Here is a 23,335-nt window from a genome sequence, read left to right as displayed (position 1 = left end):
AATGCGGCATGTAGTTCAATATTTTATTGACAGCCTCTCTCACAGAGTGTTGCTACAGAGACACCATGGATAATTATTTTGACCACAGACCCTTTCGTCTGTTTTTCCCACTCCTCCTCCCCCCTTCTGCTCCATCCTTTCCAGTTTTTTCAGCAAATTGCATCAGTATAAATTCCCCTCTCGAAAAGCAGTGGTGATGTGGTGGCAGTAACAGAGAAGGTTGACATTGTAGCAACCTCATGAGCTCTGTCACTGCAGGGATAACAAGGGTAATATGAGCAGACAGCGCCACTAGCTGGTGGATTGGTTAAGTTGCAATGTCATCAGGAGGGTGGAAATGTTCACCACAGGCCAAATAGGTAAAGGACACGGGTCTTTCATATAGTATGTTGGGCTATGTTGTTTGAGAGAGAATTTTACACCTTTGTGAGTAGATGCTATTTTGATTGATTTTCATGACAAAGTAGGCCTATATATTTCATCATTTAAAAATAAACTCCCAGGGTTCTGTGAATTTCTACAGGTCCACTGAAAGTTACAATATCTCAAGTGAGACCTTCCACAGGCCAGTTAGATAATGAAGCCATACAATGATTCGTTTATTGTAATTTTACAGGAGCATGTCTATAACTCCACATATCCAGAAATAATTTGTGCACATATTTAGTCCCTATTATTATTGACTGTTGTAATTGTTATTTACCTATGCTATGCATCCTTTGTCTATCTTTACATATGAATCCATATTAGCCTACCCAAGAAAATGCACTGTTCATTTAAATATAGAAAATTATCTCAGTTTCAGCCGCTGTCAATCACCATGTTCTGTAGCCTAACCACTACCATATGATCAGAGGCTCATTTTCCACGCAACTACAAGGCAGACAGCGTCCTCTACTGGCAAAAAAGGATACAATGTCATCTGATGCTAAACTCCCAACCAAGAGATGGCAGCGAACTTACCTCGCTCAAAATATTTCTTCCAACGTGTTGTCTTGGATTTCATCTGTCAGGTCATGTGGCGCATGAGTGTGTTTTCGGCATGCATTGCAGAGTGTGAATATAAATAGTTGCACACTGCTTGACATGTTCACTGGAACTTCAACGTGTTGAAGTTCAGCTATGAGGAGTGACTGTTGTGAAAAATAGATATTTAACGTAATATAATTTATATTCACTGTCTTTGGGTAGGGAATTAGGAGGCATCATGGTGAAGGAACAATTTAGAGAGACGGATGTGGCCAAAAAAATGTAAGTATCCAGGTTAGCCTAGCTGAAAGATTAGCCGGCCAGTGTTGTTGCCTGTCTTACTGGAACTAACTTAGCTTTCAGCTTCTGATCATCCAAAAGTCAGAATCTTTTACATTCTTGGCAGCATTAAACGTGACGTATTCCCAGACCCATTTCAAGGATTATTTTTTGTTTGCTTAAAGCATTTATCACTACTCAAAGCATTTACCACCCTGGCTAACTCTCAAGCTAGCACGTTGGACTGTAAACGTTATGTGATCCACAGTTAATCCATACATCTAATAAAACGTTCTGTTAAATTGTCCTGTAAAACACGAAACCGTGTTTAAAGCATCATGTTATTGTTAATCGCTCATTTGAAATGTGACAGCCCAACTAGGCACATCTCGGGTGATTAGAGATGTCCTGCTGGTCCATTTCTGTCTGAACTGAAGTGCTGTGCTGTTGATCTATGTTGGACGTTAACAAGTCTTCTTTCCCACTGTATACAGAAGCCACATCTGTTTTGGGATGAAATCTGCGGAACAGATGCGGCAGCAGGCTCATATTCAAGTGGTCAGCAAGAACTTGTACAGTCAGGACACCAGTCACACACCACTCGCCTATGGAGTCCTGGATCATCGCATGGTAACTGCCAAACCCTCTTGCCACATAAGCATTTGTTGGTGAATCTTTGCTTGCGTGTGCACATATTACAATTGATTGATTGGCAATTACGGAATATTTGTCTTGTCTTCATCTATTCCAGGGCACGAGTGAAAAGGACCGACCATGTGAAACGTGTGGAAAGAACTTGGCAGACTGTCTGGGTCACTACGGATACTTAGACCTGGAGCTACCCTGCTTTCATGTTGGATACTTCAAAGCCATCATAGGAATCTTGCAGGTCAGTTGTTTTGCTTTTTAATGTTCACTCTGGGAATCCGTATTGATTATTTGAAAGCTGTCATGGCAAGTTGGCAAAGACAAAGGCAGTACTAAGAATGCATTGATTTGGCACTATCCAAACATCCAAATTAGCACGATTGCATTAATATTTAGGGATTTGTTGTATACCGTAGTCACTAGTTTTTCACAATACAAATTGTTTTGTCTTCATGGTATAAAATCAAAACAATAAATCAATAAGCTGGGCTTCACAAAGTTATTTGTGAATATTAAACTGTATGAATATTCTGCACAACTTTAGCAAGGGTTTTGTCACAATTTAAGATCCAAACTGGTCTTTTGTTCACAGATGATCTGTAAAACGTGTTCCCATATCATGCTGTCCAAAGAGGAAAAGCTCCAGTTCATGGACAACCTCAGAAGGCCTGGTCTGGTCTACCTTCAGAAACGCGGCCTGAAGAAGAAAATCTCGGACAAGTGCAGGAAGAGGACGGTCTGTCTGAACTGCAATGCATTCAATGGTACTGCTATAGTTCTAAACACACCTGTGCAGAACAATTAACCCTTAAAGGAGTACCGTCACACCGGTGTGATGGGAATGTTGAGAAATGAACGTTCTAAAGAATATCTGGGTTCATTGAATTCAACATAGAATTTTAGAACCTTCAATTGTTGCGGAACTTAGAATGTTCAAAAACCTACACCTTTAAGGGTTAATGGGGGATTGTGGAGACTTCCCGTTTGGGACAACTCGGTGAAAACAAACGCATGGACAATTGATATGAATTCAAAAATGGCACAGAATACTCTTGCCATAGTTAGCTCATTAGTCCACAAGCCGGTATTTTGTAGGGACACTCACTCAATCCAGCTGTCATCAACTTCAGACTATAACACTTTTGCCGTTTTATCTAGCTCATCAGAATAGTTGTATGACATCTTCAGTGAACATATACAACTATGTGGTTTGGTTTTCATCAAGTGCAGCTCATAGTCAAGAGGGAATTAAGACACATTTTTATCCTCCATATGGTGAAGATGCCTTTCCCTTAACCTTGGCTCACCAATTTGACATCACAGTGGCATTTGCTCTGACTTATTTAATTTAGTGGAATCTGTACAAATTTACTCATACAGCCATGTAACATGTTAGATAAATGAAACTTTTCTTGAACATCCAGGTCTCGAGAGTGCGACCAATTTGGACCAAATCTGCTGTCTCTCCACGAACTAAGCGTTTGTTCTCCTTTGACTAGTGCTGCATGGTGCACTAATACTGCAAAAGTATCGCAATACCATGAAATTAGAGAACGTCACAATATTTTTAATAGTATCGATACTTTTAAGAATCACAGTCGGTGCTCCCCGTAGCCTATGTGTCTTTTCTCCTCACACACACACACAGATTTTAACCTGCAGCTGTCATGTGATGAGTAGCGAGACATGGCTGCTAGTTTAAGTGATTCAGTGAGGGTTGAGCAGAGTCTAGGATCGCCACTGATGATGAATGATCACACAATATTCAATATTACTGATGGGGTCAAGGTGGTGGGGGCCCCCAAATCAAATCAGTACTGTCATTCCCGGTACATGCTCTAACAACAGATCAGATACGGAAAGTATATGGAGAGCGAAAAAAAGGGTGACCTTGAAATTGTGGCGTTAAAGGTGGTGCGATGAAAAATTTGGGTGCACCTACATTTTGTGCTTGTGCACCTAAATAAAAACGTCAGGCGCACCAGTGCAAAAAGTTATTCTGGAGCCCTGACGTCTGTCCTGCCAGCCCAGCGTAAGCATAGACATCTTGTTTTTGGAATGAAATAAATAGCACTGTCTTAAAATCAGCAATGACCATTGTTGTTGGCCTCTCTTCTGTTCTGTTATCAATGCTTAACTCCCTTTTATTTGTGGTAGGTTCGGTGAAGAAGTGTGGTCTGCTGAAGATTCTTCATGAGAAATACAAGACCACTAAGAAGGTGGTGGACCCCATAGTATCAGAATTTCTGCAGTCCTTCGACATTGCCATCGAGCATAACAAGGAAGTGGAGGCTCTACTAACACGTGCTCAAGTGAGTATTCTGAGTAATGCATTTTGATCTCTTGTTTCTTTTTAAGCAGATTGGGGAACATTTTTGTTTAACTTGCAATGCATTAGAATAGTGAACTGGCTAGATTAAAGAGTATAAACACAAATGGCTGATGACAGGTTGATAACCTTTTCTTTTCTTGGCCCATGAAGTTGCCAGATAGGCATGATCTCAGACTTGTGCTGGCTAGCGTGGCATTCAGTGTGTTGGCAACTTGGCATAATGTGTTCAAGTATGAGCATTCTCGGGGGAACTACTGTATGCATGTAGCCTAAATAACTGGTCATGAGATTTTTGTAGTAAAGAATGACTTATGCCACATTTTTCTCTTGGCCTACATGTCCAGCATATGTTTGACGTGTTGCCATTCCGGTGTGTCTATTTGTTTTGGGTTGCAGGAGAACCTGAACCCACTGGTGGTCCAGAATCTGTTCCGGAGGATTCCGGCAGAGGACGTGCCGCTGCTGCTAATGAACCCAGAGTCGGGGAAGCCGGCCGACCTCATACTGACCCGGCTGCTGGTGCCGCCGCTCTGCATCCGGCCCTCGGTGGTCAGCGACCTCAAGTCTGGCACCAACGAGGACGACCTCACCATGAAGCTCACAGAGATTATCTTCCTCAACGACGTCATCAAGAAGGTACCCACTTTCCTTCTGACCTAAGGGTCTGTTGTAGATTGCAAGCGTGAGTTTTGCCCACTTTGTGTCCCCTTCAAAAGGGAGAATCATTTCGACTGTGCCCGAATGACCACAGTTTAAACCTTTACCTTAACTTACAGTATTTACCTCTTATTGATGTTTTGGGCTATAAGGCCTAGTTGTGATAAGTAGACACCAAAGAAATATTTTGCTCTATGTACTGCTACAGTAATTTCCGGTGTATTAGCTGCATTGTGTATAAGCCGCAGGACAGTGTTTTATGCAAGTTAAAAAAACGAAACCATATTAATACCATATTAACTGCCCCGTGTATTAACTTCATAGCTGAAGAAATTTAGCAAAATCAATGTATAAGCCACAGCTAATAGTTGGGAAATTACGGTATGTACTGTAGCTTTTGCATTTGGTGAAAAAATGAAGGTGAGGATTGTCAAACTTACTTTCCGTGACTTCTCTGTAACCCACTGTTACTTGGTGTATAATGTGCAGGTACTTGGTGCATTCTTGGTGCGCATTGCTTTAAGCCATGGTAGTGTGCGTTGTAGATTTGTGTACACCGCCCGCATACCCCCCAAATCCCTCACATTTAATTATATGGAGAAATGTCATTATTTACGTACTTTTAGTCACAAAACAATGCAAAGTTTTAATCATCAAACAGCCTTTGCTTAATGTGTCCTACCGTTTTTGCAACATAATAAGCTGTCATGAATCAGCCAACACTATCTGTCTTTATGCTGCTGCTGTCCTGATTTTTCTCTGTTATGGCTTGGAGTCGGATGAATATAATAATGGATGATGACTAATGAAACGCAGCATGTCTTTTGAAGAATGTCTGACGCAAATCTACAGCTTTCATTCCCATGGCCTTAGATGAAAAGTCAACCATTGTTATGTAACTGTAAATGGCTACAGTAATTTCCTATGTATTAGCCACACTGTGTATAAACTGCAGGAAAATGTTTTATGCAAGTAAAAAAAAAAAAAAATATTAACTGCCCCCGTTTATTAACCTCATAGCTGAAGGAATTTGGCAAAATCAATGTATAAACTGCAACTAATAGTTGGGAAATTACGGTAGTGAATATAGAACAGATGGAGAAGAGGACATCTAAAAGTTCTGTGTTATTTTGTGCAGCATCGCATGACTGGTGCGAAGACCCAGATGATCATGGAGGACTGGGACTTCCTCCAGCTGCAGTGTGCCCTGTACATCAACAGTGAGCTCTCGGGCATCCCCCTCAACATGGCACCCAAGAAGTGGACCAGGGGCTTCGTGCAAAGACTCAAGGGCAAACAAGGTCAGTGACAGCACATCGTCAAATACAGATGAGCACAATGAAAATGTTAACTTCATGAATAAATGTACTTCAACACGCTGACTGTCATTAAAGGTGCAATGTGGAGTTTAAAGTTTAAAACATGAAAAAAATAAAATGGCAACAAGATGTGACAACCGTTTTGAGTTGACATAATGCCAAAAGTGCCTGCGCTCTGTGCTGCCCATACAGTAGGTCCCTTTGAATACAAACTTACCATGCAACTTAGCATGCAAACCATACCATATGAGCTGCTGCATTAAATACCATGCAAATCGGTAAAAGAAGGCCATGTGTCTGCGTTCAAGACAACTCAGAGTTTGCAGAATTCCACAGAGCTCCTTGAAGTTGTTTGGGGGAAAACATGATTGAAGTGTGATCATTGGGTCAATGAGGCTACAATGGATTATTACAGTGGCAGTAGAGGCACAACAGCTAAGTGTCTATTGGAGTACTGAATCATGTGATGTTTATGGGTCTAATATTGCCAGTGACAGGGATTCAAGATCCATCCAGTTGGTTCATGGATAGACAAGTCTCCTCATCCTGTTGTAAATGTGAAGTGATGTGTGCTCTTGAAACGCTAAAGACTGTTTGTACCTGTGTGTGTGTGTGTGTGTGTGTGTTCATGCGTGTATTAGGGCGTTTCCGTGGAAACTTGTCAGGAAAGCGAGTGGATTTCTCCGGCAGAACAGTCATCTCTCCTGACCCCAACCTGCGGATTGATGAAGTGGCTGTTCCCATCCATGTCGCCAAGATTTTGACCTACCCAGAGAAGGTGAAAAATCTACCTGCCACAAAGACCATGTCACACAATTTTCAATGCCTAAAGCATTTAACACCCAACAGTATAATTATTTATCAATGCATCCAGCATCCAGTAATACTGTATAACCATGTACACTGGCCAAATAGCCAAATTTGATGGTATCCTTAACAGAAAAAAAGAGGTTCTTATAATGTTTCTCTGAAATACATTTTTTCTCTCTGAATTGCATTCGATGCCGTTATAAAATCCAGCACAAACCAGTGTTTCCTCTAGATTTTTTTTAGCAGTGGGGGCAGGCCGGTCCAAACACAACCACAGCCTTTATTTGGTGTAAATCATCTCTATTACTTTCTTTGGTTATAGTCTGTAATTCATTCACAATAAATGTAGGCTCAAGTTCACAACTTCATATTAAACTTTTTTGTACCGTCGCCACATATGCAAAATTACTATTATCCCATTTACTTTCGTTACTAACCTACCAGTCGATATTTTTTAAAACGTAATTACCTGCATCAAATCGCGATTGAGTGCGCATCTAATGTCTCTCGGCGGACTTCCACTCCTCCAAGTTTCACTTTCGCTGTCATTGCGAGCTAATATGCTACTATATGAGAAATACTTTGAAGTTACAGTACCTTTGAGTCGGATCAGCTCCAAAAATAATGGGTTTTCCTTAGCCTGTCCTATACCTTTCCACCAAGTTGTGTGAATATTGTACCGATAGTTTTTGCGATGTTGACAGACATAGACTACTTCACTGCAGTAGCCTATGGCGCAGTAAATGGAAGCTCTTGATACCGCATGCCACTAACGTCTATAAAAACAATATATTTATGGAATAAAACTAGACAGGTACCTCTGATTAGCATTGCTGTTTTGTTAAACTGTGATGCTATGAGCACCAGCCAGTGGTGGGCACTTATAGCCTACCATGCACCCAGACAATATTGTGCGCCTGCCCTAATTCTAAAGCAGTGGCCACCGCTACAAAATGAAGAGGAAACACTAGTAAGAAAGTTAATGTTTTTACAATAAACTACGCTACATCAACACATGTAGAGTGAAACTGGACGGGCCCTAATAACCTAACAAGTTCTACTTATTGTTAAATTGCAATGTGAGCGGCTCACAGTGGGGGAGGATACGTCGGCAGGATCATTTAAAACGCAACCGCAACAACATTGTGCTACGGCCCTGATTCTGATACCGTGGCAGCATTAATTTTGCCGTGGCGGGCTGCTATCCCAAAATCAACGTAAAGGAAACGTTGCAAACATACACCTTGAGTGCATTTCATTCTATATTACTGCGCTACCACAACTTGATGTTACTTGGCAACCATTCTGATAGAAGAAATAATATATTGTATATAATAAATATATTTCTTAGTAGAAATTCTGATAGAAGAAATATATATATATAATATATATAATGAATATATTTCTTGGTGCCAATAATTGTGAGCAATGTGTTTTCATTAAAAATATGTATTTATTTATTTATGAAAGATTCCTTTTTCTCAAAATAAATTTGCTTCCCTTCAAGGTCAGATTTTTCCAATTTTTTTTCATTGTGAGATTACAATAAATCACAAACAGATTATTTTTTATACCAGTTTTTAGTCAACTTTAGCAGAGGTGCCAATCATTCTGGAGGGTACTGTATGGAAGTCCTTTGAGACCTTTATGCAGTACATTTATGTGTTTTTTTCCTGTCTGCAAGCTATGCACAGACACTTTACAGCAGGACAGATGCATTAATCAGACATGGTTGTATTACTCTGCTCTTTAGTTGAGCCTGTAATGTTAAGGCATTAGTGATGATTAGAAGAACACATGCCCTGCAGGGCTGTTTGCTTCAATCCTCTAACCTTCCATTGAACCTTTAATGCTTGCACTCTCATCATTCTCAACATTGTCCATCCTAGGTGAACAAAGCCAACATTGAGCTGATGAGAAAGCTGGTGAAGAATGGACCAGAAGTGCACCCTGGGGCCAACTTCATCCAACAGAGACACAACCAGATGAAGAGGTAGATGAACAGGCCATGCTGTCAGTGTCACTTTCAGTATGGACCTTGGGCTCTTGAGTCCATTGGCCTTTCCCTGCTGAAAACGATCCCAAGGCTGTTCATCAGGCTTAAGCCTTCTGGTTCCATTAGGCGTTGTAATATCCTTTGATAGATATTTTATCACAGATAATCTATTTGATAGTCATTTTACACAGATACAACGCAACATTGTTTGGAACAAACCTGAGATGCCCACAGATAAGCTATACATAGGACATCAACTCTAGTAGCTTCTTAACAATGCCTAGCAAGTACATGTTAACAAAATCTTAGTTCTAAAATTTCCCTTGGGCTGAAAAAAGTATCTATCTCTAGCTCTATCTCTAGCCATAGAACCTATAAACAACCACTTTAAGACACTTTTCCATTGTGAGGTAAAGTTCTGGTGTCTGGAATTCAACTTGATGGTTGGTTGGGTTTCCGTTTTGGAGAATGTTTTTGGTTTCTTTTTAAGGGTTGCTTCAATATTAACACGATATTCTTTTGCTACGCTCTCCCCTCGCCAGGTTCTTGAGATACGGTAACCGTGAGAAGATGGCCCAGGAGCTGAAGTTTGGCGACGTGGTCGAGAGGCACATGATCGACGGTGACATTGTGCTCTTCAACCGACAGCCCTCTCTGCACAAGCTCAGCATCATGGCTCACATCGTGAGTGAACCCGGCTATGAGTCCTATCTCGGCACTGAATGTCAATGCTATTCGTCAAGGACATTGTTGCTCTAACTATAATTACTGAGCCATGCTTTGAAACCGGTCCCCCTTGAGCCTTTTCAAAAGACCCGTTGCCTACGTGTCTGGCCTTAGTTGTCTGTTCTCTGTCCGCTAGTAGACTCCCCTTTCTTAGAAACAGATACCGAAAATGTATTTCCCGTATAGCCGCCTCGGTCATGTTTTGTCTCTCACTTTCTGTCTGAACTTGTACCCCAGGCGTGCGTGAAGCCTCACAGGACGTTCCGCTTTAATGAGTGTGTGTGCACCCCCTACAACGCCGACTTTGACGGCGATGAGATGAACCTCCATCTTCCCCAGACGGAGGAGGCCAAGGCTGAGGCCCTGGTGCTCATGGGGGTGAGTTTCAGAACTGCGGTGTCGCGCCAGTGTCTGTTTACTCATCTAATTGCCTCTCCTGTGACAGTCTGATGCGTATGAGGACTTAGGCAGGATTTAGGCAGACTAAGTTTCTGCACCAACTTTGACATCCAACTTTGATTGGCCTAAACAGGCCTTGCTGACAAAATCAAAATGAATGCCTTATCCCATTGATGCATCACAAATCATATGATGACTATTAATACACCTAAAATTGCATATATTTCTTCAGTAGCACATAATGAATAAAACATTTTTGTCCGACAAATTTGAAAGGAAAACCACTTATAAAATGACTGATTTTGTTCACAGTAGTATGTAGTAGTCACAGCCAATTAGAGCCACAGTCAGACCTCACATTCAACAGTCTATCCCCCCTACTTTCCCTTTGCTCTCGCAGACAAAAGCCAACCTGGTCACACCAAGAAACGGGGAGCCGTTGATTGCAGCCATTCAGGACTTTCTAACAGGTAAACTTTGTTTCCGGCCAGCGGGTCATGACAGCCAATCACACAGACCTGCTTTTTGTCCTGGGGTTCGAGCGCCAGCACAGACAAAAATGAACACTCGCCACATGCAGTAATTCTTGATCTCAGCAGAGGCGTGGGTGAAACACAGTCAGTGCTTTTCTTCATTTTGTGCACTAGAGACTAGAGTGAGCCTGTGTGTGGTGGAAGTCCCATCTTGAATTTCCCCTTGGGGATCAATAAAGTATCTATCTATCTATCTATCAATTATTGCAGTAGTTTTCAATGCAATAAGTCTATTAGCTTAAACTTACTCAGGTGCAGTTACTATGAACTGAGCTGTCCCTTTAAATCGTAATAATGAAAGCAAATTCATATTTGCCCTATCAACACATTATCCAAAACTGAATGAATGAGAGCTAGAGCAGAGGAGCAGAGAAAACTGTTTCAGTTTCACACTCTGTCTACAGTTTACACAACGGTCATAGCATATCCTCACCACAGTTAAATATTCTTTATAAAAAGTACTCTGGACTTTGATTGGTAAGCGGAGGTGTGTTCATGTGGAAATGAGATTAATTCAGAGGAGACAAGAGGACAAGCCGGTTATTATGTTCAGTGTCGAGAGCAGCACACATTTTTTATATTTAGCCTCGAAATCTCAGACATTATTGAAAGAGATTTGAATACAGATGAGGTGACTGCAATTTATTCACCCGGAGCCAGTGATTATGTTCAGTGTCGAGAGCACCTCGCTTTTTTATATATTATCCTTGAATTATCTGAGATTTTTGACACAGATCTGAATATAAATTCCAACTTGTGTACATTTCTGCTCCGAATATAGAACAGGGTTTTTGTTGAATCCTTGAATGTCTTAACGTTGGTCAATGATTTCATCTTCATGATGGTTGGTATACATATATATATATATTTATATATATGGCCAAATTTTAGGGCGTGTCCAGTGCTCTTTTGCTAGTTTGAGGGCTGAAGAAGTGATCAGACGGCATGTTTCAAAAGGGCTGTTCTTACAGTTCTTTAAGCATGGCTGTGTTTTGGGCGTAACATCCATTAAACCAGTGTTTCTCAAAGTGTGGTCCGGGGACCACTGGTGGTCCGGCGAGCAGACGTGGTAAAATATAGGCTAGATGAGTTGTTTGCAATATTGAACCAACTTGAAATCAACTTGTATCCAAACAGTTCTGCAACACTGCCTATGTAAGCTATGCCAGTTTAAATCATATGCATTCTCTGACACAATAAGCTAGGTGCAAAGACACCAGTGCAAATAAGCAAGGTTATTCAGTGAGTAGGTCTATTGTGTAATATACTGTTGTAGGTCTACTTTTTTTTAAGATGGGTGGTCCTTGAGGCTTTTTTTTATTTGTTAAGTAGTCCTTGGTCTGAAAAAGTTTGAGAAACTGCATTAAACCAATAAGAGAGCCATCTCTCATTCCTATTAAAAGCCAGTAGTGTATGTACCATGGCGTTATGCTACCACAAGGACAACTAAACGCATCTCGCTTGCTTGCTTGACCATCTATGCAACAGCAGGATTCCACTAAAGCTTGCTTTGCTAAAGTAGACCTTCTTTATACTGAGTGGGGGAACTATTGTCTGTAATGAAACACCAATATTAAATCAACTTGTTCTTTATGTTCACTAATATATGCCTTTATATATTAGTGTCACTGGATATCCATCAATAACAAGCTGATCTATATATATATATATATATATATATATATATATATATATATATATATATATATATATATATATAGACAGACCATGGGCTTATCTTTTCACTTAGCATGTACTAAATATAACAGCATTGCCTGTTTTTCTTACATGATCATTTGTGAAATTCAAGCTTTTGTCAAAGTTTCTGTTCTTCGGTTTTGTTCCTGCTTCTGAGCAGTGATGAAGACGATTCATGAAACTGCATCAGTACTTTGACAAGCCCTTTGATTTGGTGTCGTATGAGGCCTGTCAGACAGTGTGACTGAGTTGTTTCCTATTTTTCTTGTTCCAAGTACTTCATACACAAACTCAAACAGACGTTGTTCCAAACTGAAATAGTCAATGCTTGAAATCCGACACAAACAACATATTGCATAATAATAAGTATTATAAATAATTGTATTGCTAAGCAGCACTACAGGGTTTTGAAACTTGAATAATAGGGGTCCTTGCTTTAACCTTTACCCAGTCTGTATCAGAGAAATACTGTGCTATTCCAACCCAACTTCACTGCCTTCCTATTGAGCATGTGTTTACTTTGTCCACCACAAAGGGGAGCACTGGAGCTTTGTTAGGCTTTTTCAGCTTGTCGTGGTTGGTATTCCCAGGAGAGTTTGTCCTCAGATGTTTTTCCTGAAGAATCCATCCCCCAGTTCTGTGGGTATTTATGAGGTGGTCTCTCGCATTCATGTCCTGGGAATAAGTCCAAGACCTCAGATATTATGCAGAACCACCTAAATAATTTGAAGTATACCTCAAGATCCAACCCCGAATTCAACTATTCAACCCATTATGGAGCAGATGCTAGTGGCTTAAAACGCTGATTCATTTTTCTGTGAATATTGAGTATAAGGTCTGACTCGGGCCTTTTTTCAAATATAGGAGACTAATGTCCTTAGCAGACATGGCACTCTCTTTATCAATAACACCTATCCCAGACAAAATCGAATAGGGTTTAAAGCCAGCATCACAAACACAGATAGACATACACACAGTTGGCATATACACAGACAAACTGACAGAAAGACAGATAATGGTTAAAGTCAGGAATAACTACCCTGATGTAGATCCATGTTGTTGAAATAGGGTTGAAATAGGATACTCCATGCATCATCCAGTTGAAACTGCAATATCAGGTGCTTCACAGCTGTGGGATGGCTGGCTGTTAAAATAAAGAAAACAGATTGCAGCACATCGATTAAACTTTCGGCCTTTACTTCAACTCTTCTGTGTCTGTGTCAGTCCCAAACTTCTTCGACTCTGATGAAGACACAGAAGTGTTGAAACATCAGTCGTTTGGTTTTTTTTGTTTGAACTATGTAAAGACTGCAAGTCTTTACATAGTTTTAGACATTTAAACATGTTTAAAGTAGCGTGTCTTTGTTTAAATAGCATGTCCGTGTTTGTTTGTCCCCACAGGAGCTTACTTGCTGACTCTGAAGGACACCTTCTTTGACCGGTCCAAAGCCTGCCAGATCGTGGCCTCCATCCTCGTTGGCAAAGATGAGAAGGTCAAAATATCCCTGCCTCGCCCTGCCATCATGAAGGTAGCCACTCAGGATTGGGCATTGATTTAGGACAATTTTTTCTGTCAGTTTAATACTGTTCCATTATTCTATGCACAATGAGTGTTATTCTGTACTTGGCTATTCAATTGCATACACTATTAAATTATAATGACTCAATTAGAACAGAACATGAGTTTATCTGTTTTTTTCTGATCTTAATGTGTTAGCGTTTGATCAGGACTGATCAATGTAATTGGTTGTGATGTAGACAGGAGCAGTGATGGCATTTAATTAGTTTTAATGTTGATAACTGTTGGATAATTACATTTAAATTTGTTGTAGAGTATTGATTGTCGTATTTGATAAGTTTGGTCTTGATCAGTGTTAAATTTCGGACTACATTACATCACATGGATTTGATCCATGTTTGTTTACATTTGTTTTCACATCCCATAATACCCTCTAAATTGCCATGTGATGTCTCCAGCCGATCAATCTGTGGACGGGGAAGCAGATCTTCAGCTTGATCCTGAAACCAAGTGCAACCTGTCCAGTCAAGGCCAACCTGCGCACCAAAGGCAAACAGTACAGCGGCAAAGGAGAAGACCTGTGCTCCAATGACTCTTGTAAGCCACGTACCGCAGAACACACCACTGAACACAACTCCAATGCACCATCCAAACATATAAGTCAAGAATGAGCTCTCATAATGTAAACCGCTGTGAGGGATACAGTATATGTGGGGGGTCATACATTTTTTACGACTGTTTGATATTAAATGGGTTCATATGAGTCCACTTCTGCTAGCTAACAGAACACCTTAGTGGAGTGAAGAGTTATTGACTATGTCTTCCTTTGGTGCCTAATTTCTGTACGTTCTCTCACTATTTCTGTCTCTCTGCATCTTTCTCCATCTCTTGTGTCCTCTGTCTCTCTCTTCCCTCTGTCTTCTGTCTTTCAATCTCTCCCTCTCTCTCTCTCTCTCTCTCTCTCTCCCTCTCTCTCTCTCTCCCTCCCTCCTTCCCTATCCCTCCATCAGTTGTGGTGATCCAGAACAGTGAGCTGATGTGTGGCAGCTTGGACAAAGGCACGCTGGGCTCCGGCTCCAAGAACAACATCTTCTACATCCTGCTACGCGACTGGGGCCAGATGGAGGCGGCCAACGCCATGTCCCGACTGGCCCGCCTCGCCCCCGTCTACCTGTGTGAGTGTCAGCGGGGGGGTGGGAGAGCAGCGGAGTGGAGGTGGTGTTGGTGGACAGTCTCAGGATTTGAGGCGATGGGCTGGTGTGTGGATTAGGGCTGGAAGACGAATCGATTTTTTTCAATCGAAATTTCAAGTTGAGGGCTAATGGCAAAGGCTGCAGTTAGTTGTGCTGGTCACGATTCTGATCAGTTGGGAGTATTTTGCTACTTCCTGAAGCAACACAAAACTTGTAAACTTGTATCTTTTTTAAAAAGCCCCGTAGGCAGCAATGCAATGAGTGTACAGCAAAATGTCATTCAGTAATATTTCTGAGTCAATTTTAAATGTATTATGTAGTGAATACTGAACAGAAGCTTGATTTTTAAAAAATGATATTTTAAGCCAAATCGCAATAACTGTCAGAAATATCGCAATTAGATATTTTCCCTGAATCATTCAGCCTTACTATGGATGCTAAGACATAAAGACATATCTACTAAGACTGGACATAGATGACTATGTTAATACTTTAAAACTTAAACAAAAAAAGAAAACACTGAATGTTTTTCTCCTGTTTGTTGCCACATAAAAACAATTATGGATTGATTAATTCGGGGCACAGAGATGAACATTTGTTGAACTAACAGTTAATTAATTATTAATAATAACTTTGTGTTCGTACCTTTTTCTCCCCAGCCAACAGGGGCTTCTCCATCGGCATAGGTGATGTGACTCCAGGTCAGGGGCTGCTGAATGCCAAGCAGGAACTACTGGACGCCGGCTACAAGAAGTGTAAGGAGTATATCGAGGCCCTGAACACCGGCAAGCTCCAGCCACAGCCAGGGTGCACACCTGAGGAAACGCTGGAGGTACAGTGGCGACATCACTCTATTACACATCCACACCACACTGCACCTCACCCACACCCACACCACACTACTTTACACCACACCACACCACACACCACCACACCACACCACACCCACACACACCACCACACCACATCCACACCACCACACCAAAACATACCCACACACCACCACATCCACATCCACACCACACCCCACCCACACCACACCATACCCCACCCACACCACACCATACCCCACCCACACTACACAACACCCACAACCACACTACCCCACCACACCCACACCACACCACCCCACCCCACCACACCACACCACACTACACCACACTACACCCACACTACACCACACCCACACCACACCACACTACAAGCAGCTTAATTGATGCAATCACAGCAAAGCAAAAAGAGCTGAAATGTTGTCTACAATCATGTTTTGTGAGAAAGTAATTGCAGACAAGGGCATATGTTCCATACATTAGCTTGATTAGCAAGACTAGCTTATTATAGGTTTTATACTGCTGACTGGGTTCTCCATCTTAGTGTCGTAATACACTTACTAAAAATGCTTTCTGTTTTGGCTGCTTGGATGTATTATCTGCCGAGTCCACAGTAGGGGTGGGAATTGCAGAGTAACTCACAAATCAAAACTGTCATGATACTATCATTACCATGTGCAAAGTATCACGATTCAGCAATTATGCAATGCTAGATACAGTGTGATATCTGTGTTTAATGAAGGAGGGTGAGAAAGAAAAAAAAGTTGGAATTATGTATTTAGTCACTACATTTTACAAGGGATTTGAAACCGTGTACCGTGAGTGTAAAGGGTAGAGAGTATAGAGCTTAGTGCCTTTTATTCCACTGCTTGGTTGAATTTCCCATTGTCCTGCGTAATTTAGAGCGTGTATTAACCGTATGTTATTTGCACACCTGAAGTAGATCCAATTTGTTGGCCGTATCACACTTTTTTATATTAATTTGCCGAACTTGTTAAGTTTAAATAAACTGTCACGTTGCATCCAAGCTGTACAATACAGACGTTCAGAACATAGCAACATTATAGCATATGACGGAGGTTGATTTTAGCTAGTTGGATGACATGTAGGCTAAGTAAAATAGCGATGTTTCAAAGCTAAGGTTAATCAGAATCCTGAGATATGCCTGTTTGACAACGGGAGAGATGGAACTAACGACTGGCCTTTGACCATAGAACTAGTAACGGCAGTTTGTCCTGCAAGTTGAGAAATTAGTTGATATGTGGCGGAAATATAGAAAATAGTATGGAAAATAGAAAAAAATAGAAAAAAACAAGACAGTTTTAGAGAGCAACAGTGGAATTAGCGGGATAATGGACTTCACGCCGTTCGACTATACAAAGTTAATACACTTTTCTTTTTCCTCCGCTTCGCATCGGGCCGTTTTACCATCTAGAACGTGTATTAACTTTGTATAGTATAACGGCGTGTCGTCCATTATCCCTTACATATGTCACTCAAGAAATAACATGGCAGTTACTTTTTGAAATTCATATCTTATTGTTAGGAATGAAGTAGTGACTCTGGTAGGGTACATTGGTGGATGAGTCCATTTAGAATATTAATTGTGTTATTGAATATTTTTGTAAAAAATCATATTTGTTGGCAGTGTGTCGATAGCTTATCACACAAAGTTTTGTCCCGCCTCATCTCCACAGTCACTGCAATCATTTTTATGGAAATGGAGTTGTTCCAGTGGAATCATATTTGAGGGAGAGGGCCAATGAGCTGCACTCCAAATTCTGCAGAAAAATAACTGGAGCTGGCGCCACTAACGGGAGATCAAGGGTGGTTACTAATAGACAGTTAATGGTTCAAATGAGGGCATGTGATGTTTTTTCCTTATTCTGTCACTTTATCCATATACCCGTATTTTCCGGACTATAAATCGCACCGGAGTATAAGTCGCACCAGTCAAAAAATGTGTCATGAAGAGGGGGAAAAAAAAATATATATATGTGTGTGTGTGTGTGTATATATATATATATATATATATGTTGCACCTGAGTCGCAGGACCAGCCAAACTATGAAAAAAAGTGTGACTTATAGTCCGGAAAATACGGTAACTGCTGATCAAGTTGAGATGAAGTCTCTCTTTGAGCACCTTATAGAAGTTCAGATGAAAGCTTTGATATTGTGACTTGTGCCTCAAGTGAGGAGACTGCAAAGCTCCACTGAGTCTTTGTGTCAAAGACAATGTAGCGAGTCAGGGTCTGGCTTTGGCTATGATAGTGAAAACCAGGTGTCAAAATCATGTCTAAAGTTTTTGCTGAGTAAGTGTTTATTGATATTTGTGACATATGTACTGTATGTATGTTTGTGTGTGCGTGACCTTGTTGTTGTTTGTGTTTATGGCAGGCCCTGATTCTGAGAGAGCTGTCCGTCATCAGAGATCACGCTGGTAGCGCCTGTCTCAGAGAGCTGGACAAAAGCAACAGTCCTCTCATCATGGCCCTGTGCGGCTCCAAAGGTAAATACACAGACACACACAAATCTACACACATGCATGCATGCACACATACACCTGTGGTGCTCTCTCTCTCTCTCTCTCTCTCTCTCTCTCTCTCTCTCTCTCTCTCTCTCTCTCTCTCTCCCTCTCTCTCTCTCTTTCTCTTGTGATCCGCAACCTGCATGGCGGTTAAACACACCAAGACACATACCCTGTAATGATCACAAGCACCCCAATTCACCCAGTTGTTGTGAAGTATATCCACTCCTGTGGCATACAAGCGTGAAGTGAGAACCTTGGCACACAGGTTTTTTTTTTTTTTTTTTTTAAACCTCATTTAAAAAAAGTCTTGTTCTGTTTGCCGTTTTGCCATCTCCATGACAAGTCATATGCCACCAAAGCCCACTGAAATATCACAGGGACCTTCATATATTGTCACACATGCTGGCTCAAGCATGTGAAACATAAAGGGAGGTCCACGCAAGAGTAACAATAAAGTATATTTATTAAATATAAGATTTATTAAAAATAAGAGAAGTCAGTGTGTGGACGCTAAAAACTAAAATGTAGTGCATAGTGTCTAGGGGTATGAGTACAAGTGTTCGACAACATAACATAAGCACTACAACGACGGCCGAGAGGAGAGGGAGCCCGTCTGCATCCTGAGAGCGGGCCGTTTTAACGTCTGGCTCATTAGGACCAATCGACAGCACACCTGTGCACACCTGCACGGCTACAGCCCCCTGCTGGAAGATGGAAATATTTACAGAACAGGGGCGGGGTTTGGTGCAGGTCTGACAGGGTCCTGACACCTCCCCTTAAAACAGACGACCCACCTTGGTGGGACGTCTGCACCAAGAGCAAACATAATCAAACACCAAACATTTTAAGCTATGAAATATTTAAAAACATAAGGGCATAGACAACAATAGAAACCAAACACCATCAACACCCATAACCCAACCAGACTTAAGCAACCCATCCATCACTAGTCTGTAACATCCCACTACCCTCTAGACTCCCCCAAACCTACATGTCCCAGCACACCCAGCAATCTCCCGGCGCCTGGAAAAAGCAGATCTAAGGATAGAGGAGACAGGTGAGACACAAGGACAGATGAGACCGAACAAGACATGACAATCACTCAGTCATATATATGTATGTGTGTATATATATATATATATATATATATATATATATATATATATACACACACACACACACACACATACATACATACATACATACATATATATATATATATATACACACACACACACACACACACATACATACATACATATACATATATATATATACACACACACACACACACACACACACACACACACACACACATACACACACAATATAATATACATATATATATATTTTTTTTTATATATATATATTTTTTTTTCCCCCTCTTCATGACACATTTTTTGACTGGTGCGATTTATAGTCCGGAAAATACGGGTATATGGATAAAGTGACAGAATAAGGAAAAAACATCACATGCCCTCATTTGAACCATTAACTGTCTATTAGTAACCACCCTTGATCTCCCGTTAGTGGCGCCAGCTCCAGTTATTTTTCTGCAGAATTTGGAGTGCAGCTCATTGGCCCTCTCCCTCAAATATGATTCCACTGGAACAACTCCATTTCCATAAAAATGATTGCAGTGACTAAGGATAGAGGAGACAGGTGAGACACAGATCTAAGGATAGAGGAGACAGGTGAGACACAAGGACAGATGAGACAGAACAAGACATGACAATCACTCAGTCATCCTCATCCAAGGCATGGGACAGGGCATCAGCTATGACATTATCCGTACCACGGATGTGACGAATGTCTAAATTATAAGGCTGCAAAAACAGTGGCCAGCGCATCAGCCGCTGGTTGGGGTTCTGAAGTGTGTGCAAAAATGTAAGAAGATTGTGGTCCGAGTACACAATCACCGGCTGTGCACCACTTTACACATAGACATCAAAATGTTGTAACGCCCACACCAAGGCGAGGGCCTCCTTTTCAATAGTCGAATAATTGAACTGATGCTTATTAAACTTACGTGAGAAGTAGCATACGGGTCTATCTATGCTAGCATCATCCGTTTGCAAAAGCACAGCCCCTGCACCTACCTGGCTTGCATCCACTTGAATCTTAAATGGTCTGTCTGACCGAGGACTAGCCAGGACAGGTGCTGAGCTTAACAGCTGCTTAACATTCTCAAAAGCATCTTGACACTCTGACGACCAAACAAATTTCACCCCTCCCTTTAGGAGGTCTGTGAGTGGTGACACAACAGTGGAGAAGTTGGAACAGAAACTCCGATAATATCCTACCATCCCCAGAAAACGCATTAACTCCCGCTTAGTAGTAGGAGGAGGGAAACGGTCAATGGCCAGCACCTTAGCCCTGACAGGGCATACCTGACCTTGACCCACAACTTTCCCCAAGTAGACTATGGTAGCACGAGCAAATTCGCATTTGGCCAGATATACTGTCAACTTTGTCTCAACCAGCCTCTCAAAAAGCGCACGGATACACGACAGGTGTGACTCCCAGGTGTCACTAAAAGCCACCACATCGTCTAGGTACACCGCACACCCTTTGAGACCAGATATAACATGGTTCATTAAACGCTGGAACGTTGAGGGCGCGTTGCGTAGGCCAAAACTCATAACAGTATATGAATAAAGACCTGACGGCGTCACAAATGCTGATACTTCCTGTGCTCGTGGCGTCAACGCCACCTGATAGTATCCTTTCAATAGGTCAAACTAACTGACGAAGCGTGCAGAGCCTACTTGGTCTATACAATCATCCATTCTGGGGAGTGGGAATGAATCTGGCTTTGTAACTTTATTGACCTTACGGTAATCAGTACAAAGGCGATAGGTATTATCTGGCTTACCCACCAGTAAACAGGGAGACACATTATGTGCAAAAACAAGACTGTTTGGACTGAACCCTGTGCTGTCCTGTACAACTTCCCGTGCTGCCAACAACAGCCACGGAAGCCCATCCTCCCAGTCCCGATTAAAGTCTCTTCTGCGTGCTTATTGTGTGGAGTTAAGAGTAGAGTGAAAACGCTCCAGAGTGCCTTGACTCTGTGCGTTGTATGCGCTACTTAATTGTTGTTTAATGCGTAGCTGAGTCAACACTTCCTTAAACATCTTCGACGTGAAATTGCTACCACGATCACTTTGTATGACTTTGGGGATACCAAAAATAGAAATAAATTGAGACAGCGCTTTTACTACGGGCTTGGTCTTGATGCTGCGCAATGGGTAAGTGGCCGGATACCTTGTAGTCTGGCACATAACAGTCAATAAATACGCACACCCTGATTTTGCACGAGGCAGTGGACCAACGCAATCAATGAGAAGATGTTCAAACGGCTGTCCTACTGCTGAAATTGGGCATAACGGCGCAGGTTTGATTGACTGATTGGGTTTACCCATAATCTGACAGACATGGCAGGTTTTCGCCAAACTTAGCCACATCACGCTTCACTTTCGCCAATAAAATGCTGTAAACAGCCGACGGTGCGCTTTATGGACACCAAAGTGCCCGGAAACCCCACCATGGGCAGTCTGCAAAACTAAATCCGCGATATTCCCTCGGCATAACCACTTGCAACACCGGTTCTTGAACGTCATGATCAGATCCACAGTAAAATAACCACTCATCGCGCTCCTCATATCACCCTCAGACAATGCTGCATTAAGTAGCTCAGTTAACTCTTGATCATTTCTTTGTGCCGCAATTAAATCAACACGAGACAGAGAGGACGGTAACACAGGTAAAATTGGACAAACACGGTCATTATTGTCAGACTGATCTTCCTCTTGTGCGCGACTCATGGCCCGAGTCACCGCACAAGCCGTAAAAACATCTGGGAACTCATTGGCACATACATCAGACTCAACTGGCAAAACGGGCCCAATTTTCACCACAGGAGGTGGTGGCACACCTGGCCAAACACATCCACCAGCTATATTGTTCCCAATTATCACATCCACCTTTGGCACAGGCAATGAGGGACGAACAGCCATGACAAACTCTCCTTGCACCAAATCAGAATTCAACTCCACCCGATGGAGAGGAACGGAGATGGTCTGCATCCCAATCCCACGGATCAGGACGCAGCTCCCAGTCTCGGACTCTTGATTAAATGGCAAGACTGACTACGATAAAGCTCTCACTTGCTCCTGTGTCGCGCAATACTCTTACGGGCACTTTAACAGAACTACCGACCAAGGACACATAGCCCCTTGTAATAAATGGACCATAGCTCTCACTAGTACATTCATCAGAACCATTTCGTCCTTGCTGCGACTCCTCCTTGGAAGGACGAGCGCTCTCACCACTCAACCCCTCCGTAGAGTTATCACAAGTCGGAGTCCTCACCGTAGAGGAGACAGTCCGGCCAGACCAGGCCACCAAACCCACCCCGGCCTTTTCCGAAATAGACTTGGAGGAATTCCGGTTTCGTTGTCGGTCATGCAATAAGGGACACTCTTTCTTCCAATGACCCTTACCCATGCAATAATGGCAATTTCCCTCATCAGATTTATTTCGTGCTCCATAGGTGCTCTAGGGCCACTAGTAAAACGTCTGGGGCGAAAATCATCACGGCTAAAACTATGGGGGGCTTGATCTCTTGGCTTATTTTTGTGAGTCAGTACAAATTGATCTGCGAGGACTGCAGCTTCTGCCGCGGTTTTGACTTTATGTTCCCTTATATAAGTTGCAAGTCGGTCTGGAATAATATTCTTAAATTTTTCCAACACGACCAAATCGACTAGACCCTCATATGTTTTAACCCCTTCGGCCACGCACCAACGCAAGAACACCCCATTTAACTCACGAGCCAGTTCAGCGCGGTTTGCTTCATCACCTTTTCCTCCAATTCCTAAAACGTTGCCTGTA

The 23,335-nt window shown here is 41.9% G+C and overlaps 1 protein-coding gene across 2 annotated transcripts in view; it reads left to right on the top strand.

The window, feature by feature from the left end:
- The first annotated feature begins 1,018 nt into the window (after nucleotides 1-1,018).
- Nucleotides 1,019-23,335, top strand: part of polr3a (polymerase (RNA) III (DNA directed) polypeptide A) — a 44,988-nt gene continuing 22,671 nt past the window's right edge. The window contains exons 1-17 of one of the 2 annotated variants that reach the window (XM_048233549.1): nucleotides 1,019-1,251; nucleotides 1,743-1,878; nucleotides 2,000-2,137; nucleotides 2,489-2,660; nucleotides 4,054-4,208; nucleotides 4,625-4,864; nucleotides 6,024-6,186; nucleotides 6,846-6,982; nucleotides 8,904-9,007; nucleotides 9,553-9,694; nucleotides 9,974-10,114; nucleotides 10,536-10,605; nucleotides 13,768-13,895; nucleotides 14,344-14,482; nucleotides 14,896-15,060; nucleotides 15,738-15,910; nucleotides 18,307-18,418. In XM_048233549.1, the coding sequence (XP_048089506.1) occupies nucleotides 1,208-1,251; nucleotides 1,743-1,878; nucleotides 2,000-2,137; nucleotides 2,489-2,660; nucleotides 4,054-4,208; nucleotides 4,625-4,864; nucleotides 6,024-6,186; nucleotides 6,846-6,982; nucleotides 8,904-9,007; nucleotides 9,553-9,694; nucleotides 9,974-10,114; nucleotides 10,536-10,605; nucleotides 13,768-13,895; nucleotides 14,344-14,482; nucleotides 14,896-15,060; nucleotides 15,738-15,910; nucleotides 18,307-18,418 (2,359 nt within the window). In that variant the 5' untranslated portion in view covers nucleotides 1,019-1,207. The remainder of the gene's footprint in view (nucleotides 1,252-1,742; nucleotides 1,879-1,999; nucleotides 2,138-2,488; nucleotides 2,661-4,053; nucleotides 4,209-4,624; nucleotides 4,865-6,023; nucleotides 6,187-6,845; nucleotides 6,983-8,903; nucleotides 9,008-9,552; nucleotides 9,695-9,973; nucleotides 10,115-10,535; nucleotides 10,606-13,767; nucleotides 13,896-14,343; nucleotides 14,483-14,895; nucleotides 15,061-15,737; nucleotides 15,911-18,306; nucleotides 18,419-23,335) is intronic. The other variant, XM_048233550.1, reaches the window with a different exon arrangement.

Source organism: Alosa alosa, chromosome 22 (genome assembly GCF_017589495.1).
Source record: "Alosa alosa isolate M-15738 ecotype Scorff River chromosome 22, AALO_Geno_1.1, whole genome shotgun sequence".
NCBI lineage: Eukaryota > Metazoa > Chordata > Actinopteri > Clupeiformes > Clupeidae > Alosa > Alosa alosa.
Note: the sequence above shows the minus strand (reverse complement) of the source record. Positions and strands in the feature narration are given on the sequence as shown.